Genomic DNA, 5767 nt, shown 5'->3' on the forward strand with positions numbered 1-5767 from the left:
GGGGCCCTCTGGCATCCCAAACCAGCTCTTAACCATCGTGCCACTTGGCCGGCCCAGCTTTTGGTTTTATTGTTTTTTTTTCTCTATTGTTTTACTGTTTTTTGTTTCATATGGTTTTCATTTTGATCTTCATTATTTTCTTCTGCTTACTCTGGTTTAATTTGTTCTTTTTCTAATTTCTTAAGGTGGAAGCTAAGGTCCTTGATTTGAGACCATTCTTTTTCAATACAGCATTTTACACTATAAACTTTCCTCTAAATATTGCTTTAGCAGTACTCCACAATTTCTGATATGTTGTGTTTCATTTTATTTAGTTCAGAATACTTTCTGATTTTCCTTAATTTCTCTTTGGTTAATGAGTTATTTGGCAGTACATTATTTAGTTTTCAAATATTTAGGAATTTTTCTGATATCTTTCAGTTACTGCAGTAGTGAACACTGAAGCCTTTTAAATGTATTGAGACGTGTTTTATGGCCCACAATATGGTCTGTCTTGGTAAACATTCCATGTTCACTTAAAAAGAAAGTGTATTCTGCAGTTACTGCGTGGAGTGTCCTATAAATGTCAATTAGATCAAGTTGTTGAGAGGATTCTTCAAGTCTTCTTTCTACTTGTTCTATAATTATTGAGAAGCTATGGTTTAAAAGAATTAAAAAAAAAAATAGAGCCCACTTTTCAAATGAAACCTTAGTGTGAAACCCTGAAATACAAAATAGGTGAAACAGAGCTGCCGTTTGAATGAGATTGTTGGTGGAGGGCAGAGTCGTGTTCTTGGCCTCCTCCTCACCCTCTCACGGCAATGCTTGAAGCATCTGTAGAGAAGTGAGCTGCCCGCTGATCACTGGCATAAAGTCTCTCCAGTGAGACTACGTCTCAGCCTTATCCTCTACCACTCAGTGTTTGAGCAGCGACTTTCAGAACTTCCTGCATATTTTCATGGGTCCGTGCCGTGCTCTGCCTGGAATGGCCTTCAGCTCATGAAATCTTTCTCACTTTTTATGGCCCAGCTTACATGTCACCTCCTCGGTGACCCTTCCCCAGATGCTCCAGGCAGAACCTGTTCACTGTTGCATAACACTTACTTGTTATTCAGTGATTGTTTTGAGCCTCTGTATCCTGTGATAAATTTAAGTTCCTTCTCTTAAAAGTGTAATGTCACCTTTTCAGAGATACCGTCTCTGATATATCTAAAGTAGCCCCTCTCCCCCCATTTCTTAGCTTCTAGCACGCACCGTCTTGTTTATCTTCTTTGTACCACTTAGAAATTATGTAGTTTAGTTGTTTATGTGTTTATTGTGTGTTCATCCCTCTAGAATGAAAACTCCATGGCACTGAGACCTTACTAACATGTAAGACCTAACACTGAGACCTAACTAACTGATGTGTCCCTAGAGACTAAAACAGTGCTTATCACTTGGGTTTTTCAGTAAATATGTGGTGAAGAATGAATGAGTGAATACGTGGTGTGCTGGTTAAGAGCATGGCCTTGAGTCATACTCACCTGGCTTCAAATCCTGGCTCTGTTATACTGGTTAATCTTGGGCAGGTTGCTTAACCTTTTTAAAACCTCAGTTTATTAGTGTGATGGGACTAATAATAATCACTACTTCATAGGGTTGTTTTGAGAATTAAATGAGATCGTATGCAAACTACTTTACTGTGCCTGGCGTTTAATACTTGTTCAATAAATGTGAATTGTCATTACTGTTGTCAGTGTTCATATTGTTAGGCCATCCTGTGCTACTCCAGGAATTATTAACTATCATTAAATAAGTAAGTCCCTGCATGCTATAAAGAGTTGCCAACATGACAGATAGCTTGATCATTTAGAGTGCAGAGCATCTGCTGTTGTGACTTTCAGTTTGGAGGGTATCTTTGAAAATGCTGTTTTCTCTGACCGTGGTCTCTTAGTAAGTACAGGATGTCTCTCCCACTCAACAACTATGCAGATTACCCAGGTTTCAGCTGCCCTGAGGTGCCTTCAGGGCCCTTTGAAGTACATTTTCACGTAAGACATCTAGCCTGTGTTTTAAGTTAAGCTATCATAAATATACACCTCAAGTTTGGTAAAAATCCGAGGCAATAGACAGCCAGGAAATTTTTAAGTATTTTACAACACAAATCTCCACAGCTAACTGATTTAGTGTTGGGACCCACATTTCTAACAAGATTGAGTCCTATGTTCACTTCCTGTTCCTTCACCTGTATAGTGTGTCCCTGTATGTGCTGTCGATTGGGCAAACGCTATAGGAAGAAGGTATGAAGCTGTTGCAGTTACACTGCGATCAGACTTTTTTTCTATTGAGGATTTTAAAAGCACAAGTACTGATTTTGGGCATGACCTAATAGGAGTTTTCCCCTGTTTCCCCTATCATGTTTTAAGCTCTTAGAAGACAGGGAATAGGAGTTTTACTTTTTCCTTATCTCCAACTTCCAGGATGATACCTGGCAATCAGCAAATGTGTTGGAATGAGTTAGTGAGAATTCTTGGTGGGTAGGTAGATCATTAAGGTAAATACATTCAAGGCAGAAAGAAGAGGATGACTCTTGAGAATATCACAATTAGTTTAGGTTTGTTTATGAAATTGTTCCATTGCCTTGGGACCATATTCCAGAAAGATTTTCTAACATTACTTTTGTCTGTTGACACAATTCCTAACTTTTTCCCTGTGCCTGAAAGAAGGTATATATGGAATTAATTTTCTTATGGTTACCTAAGCTGTGGGGTTTAAAGAGGAATAGTCAATATCCAAGTTAATAATTATTTTTATTTTCAGGATGTGGCTTTATTTCTCCAAGAATTTAATGCTCCTGACATATTTATGGGAGTATTAGCCAAATCCAAATGTCCTCGATTAAGGGTAAGTATGTACATTTTTATAGCCTCCTCTTTGGAATAATAATGGCAGTTAATGCTGTTGGATTGTCGGAAAAGTCATGATGCAATTTTGCAATGAAAAACATAGAAAAAAATAGGTCATCACTTTTCCGACAACCCAATAGGTAGTCTTTCGTTTTTTTCACTTTAATTTTCTTACTGGCTACAAATCAGTGTGCAGATGTGTATTGAATGTTACCAGGTACTAGGTAATACGCTATTTAAAATGATTAGAATCCTAGAATTTTAGATTTGGGCTGGGCCAGAGAGATCAGTACTTTCATTTAACAGCTATGGAAACCAATAAGCAAAACCGAAGTCATGCCGTTAATATGTAGGAGGGCAGAAAGCGGTGCCCGGACCTCCCACTTCTGTTTATTGCTCTTTTTTAATTCATAAAACCCTTCATGCTTAAAAACGTTTATTCTAAACTCAGCCTCTTGCTCAGGATTTTCTATAATCTGAGTCTAATTCATCTTTCCTGCATAAAATCTACCCTCCAGATGGTCCTAATTTAGCAAGGCCTGTCTACTCCTTGTCTCAGGAGTAGACGTGGCCTGTATCTTACTGTATTCATTGTTATCTCTGTGTCTCACTTTGTATACCTTCTGTCCCCTCAGTATTCACATCTGTTTTCCAAGGTGGTACTTTTCTGCCAATCCTTCTCAAATAAGTAAGGTCTCAGTGGCCACTGCTGATAGTAAACTCCCCAAACAATTATCTGTATTTCTCATTTAGTCTTTATGTTCTGTGCAGCGGATTGTGGTTTAGCGCTATTTGGGTTGCTGTGAGCTATGCATATTGTAGGTGATTAATAAATATCTATTAAGTAATTATAATTACGAATAACTTATAACTGAGTATTTGGTTTTACTACTCTATTAGGCATTTATCTTCACTTCACAAATAAAAGAACTAAGTCTCAGGTTAAGAGATTTGTCCAAGGTCCTACAACTAGGAAAGAATGGAGCTGGGATTGGAGCCTAGCCTGTCATTCAGTAAAACCAGTGTATTGTATTCTCTCTCTTTCTTTGCAATTATGAAGTGGAGAACTCTATAGCATATTTTTACAAATTGAATGTTGAATTAAAATTTATTTAGTACAGTGCTCCACCTGAATTGGGGCCTGATGAACTGATGAACCACTTTTTCTTTGGGTTATTATATTAATATAAACATTTGACAGTTACATGATTTTCTCCTGAATTTTTTTTTAACTTAAGTACATTGATTTATGATTAGTACTTAAAGAAAATAAGCTTATGTCAGGAATGTCACCTTTCAGGAATTAGACATATCATTATATGTATTTGTCTGTGAGCCACAACCTGTCTGTAGCAGTGATTCTCAGCCTTGGCCACACTTTAGAACCACCTAGGACTCACACTTAAGCGGTCCCAGAATCGCTGAGTACTGAGCACACCCCCAGAGTTTCACCCAGGAGATTTGGGGTAGGATCAAGGACTTCGAACACCTTCCCAGGTGATGCTAGCGCTCTGGACCAGGGCCCATATTTTGAGAAGCTTTGCTGTAGTGAGCTTCTAAAAATCCTGAGTCAGGCCATACCCAGATGAGTTAAAACATAATCTCCAAGTGTGAGGCTCCAGACAGCTTTTAAAGTTCCCCTCATTCCACTGAGCAACTGAGACTGAGAAACTTGGCCTTTGATTGGAAGTTCAACTATTCCCTCTTTAGTTTGTAAGGGAAATGTGTATGTTTCCTTCCCGCCCCTACTCTTTTCATCTTTTCCCAACATTGGATCACCACATTTTATTGAAACTCTGCACTCTTGTAGCTTTGGTGCCCCCTCCTCCTCTTGGTCTCACCTCTTCAGTCACATCTCTGTCACTTTTATCGCCGTTTTGCTTTCTTCCTACAAGTTGAGTGTGGACTCCTCCTAAGGTGTTGACCCAGGTCCCTTGTCCTCTTTCTACCCATTTCCTTAGTGAGCTCATCCTCTCTTTATACCTTTAAGTTGCAGATCTGCCTGTGCTCCGACCTCCCTTCTGATTTCTGGTGTCACATCTCCATCTTTTTTCAGGCATTCTCTACTTGCATGCTTCATTTTCCAACCCAAAATGCTACACAAATTATGAGCGATTGTCATACTTATTGGAGCATAAAAATCACATGGTGTGCTTGGTAATGAGTAGCTTCCCAGGTCCTACCCTGCTGATTCTGATTCAGTACTTCTGAGGTGGGACTTGGAAATCTGTATTTTTAACACGCTTCATGAGTAGTTTTTATGTTCCAGCCACTTTGGAAACACTATCCTGACTAAACGCTTTGTGTCCTTTCCTACATTCTTTTCCAATTTTCCTGTCTGTGGGACCAATATCTCCAACTAGAGAAATGAAGCAACTTGAAACCTAGAGTCAGGTTCAGCTGCTTTCTCCCTTTGCTCTCATCTTCTTGCAATATGGTATAGTGGTTAAATGCTCAAGCTCTGGATCTCTGCTAGTTCCGAGTTGGAGATCTTGGGCAAGTTGCTTAACTTCTTTGTGCTTTAGTGTCCTCATCTGAAAAATTGGGATAATAATAGCACCTACCTCATAAATTATTATATGAAATGATACATGGAGAGTGCTTAGAGTAGTACTTGGGCATAGTAAGTGCTAAATAAACATTAGTTGTTATTACTGAGGTTATTAACGTCTTTTAAAGTTTTTCCACTATCATGCAATATGCATTTTGTTGTCAGAGTTATCTTCCTAAAATATTGTTGCAGTATGTTGTCTCCTTCCTTGAGGACCTTCATGGCTTCACATAACCTCCTAAGTTGAACTCTTCCATATGTCATTGAGGGCCCTTAATCCTGATCCTTTTTACCTGCTGTGTTTATCTCATCCTATTCTCTCACTTTGTGCAACAACCAGGGTGCTTTCTTT

At 38.8% G+C, this 5767-nt stretch overlaps 1 protein-coding gene across 1 annotated transcript in view; it reads left to right on the top strand.

Moving 5' to 3' along the window:
• Positions 1–5767, top strand: part of SAAL1 (serum amyloid A like 1) — a 35575-nt gene that overhangs the window by 5329 nt on the left and 24479 nt on the right. Inside the window, exon 3 of the mRNA XM_019652529.1 lies at positions 2779–2862. Coding sequence (XP_019508074.1) covers positions 2779–2862 — 84 coding nt within the window. The remainder of the gene's footprint in view (positions 1–2778; positions 2863–5767) is intronic.

The sequence above is a fragment of the Hipposideros armiger genome, unplaced genomic scaffold (assembly GCF_001890085.2).
Source record: "Hipposideros armiger isolate ML-2016 unplaced genomic scaffold, ASM189008v1 scaffold_181, whole genome shotgun sequence".
NCBI lineage: Eukaryota > Metazoa > Chordata > Mammalia > Chiroptera > Hipposideridae > Hipposideros > Hipposideros armiger.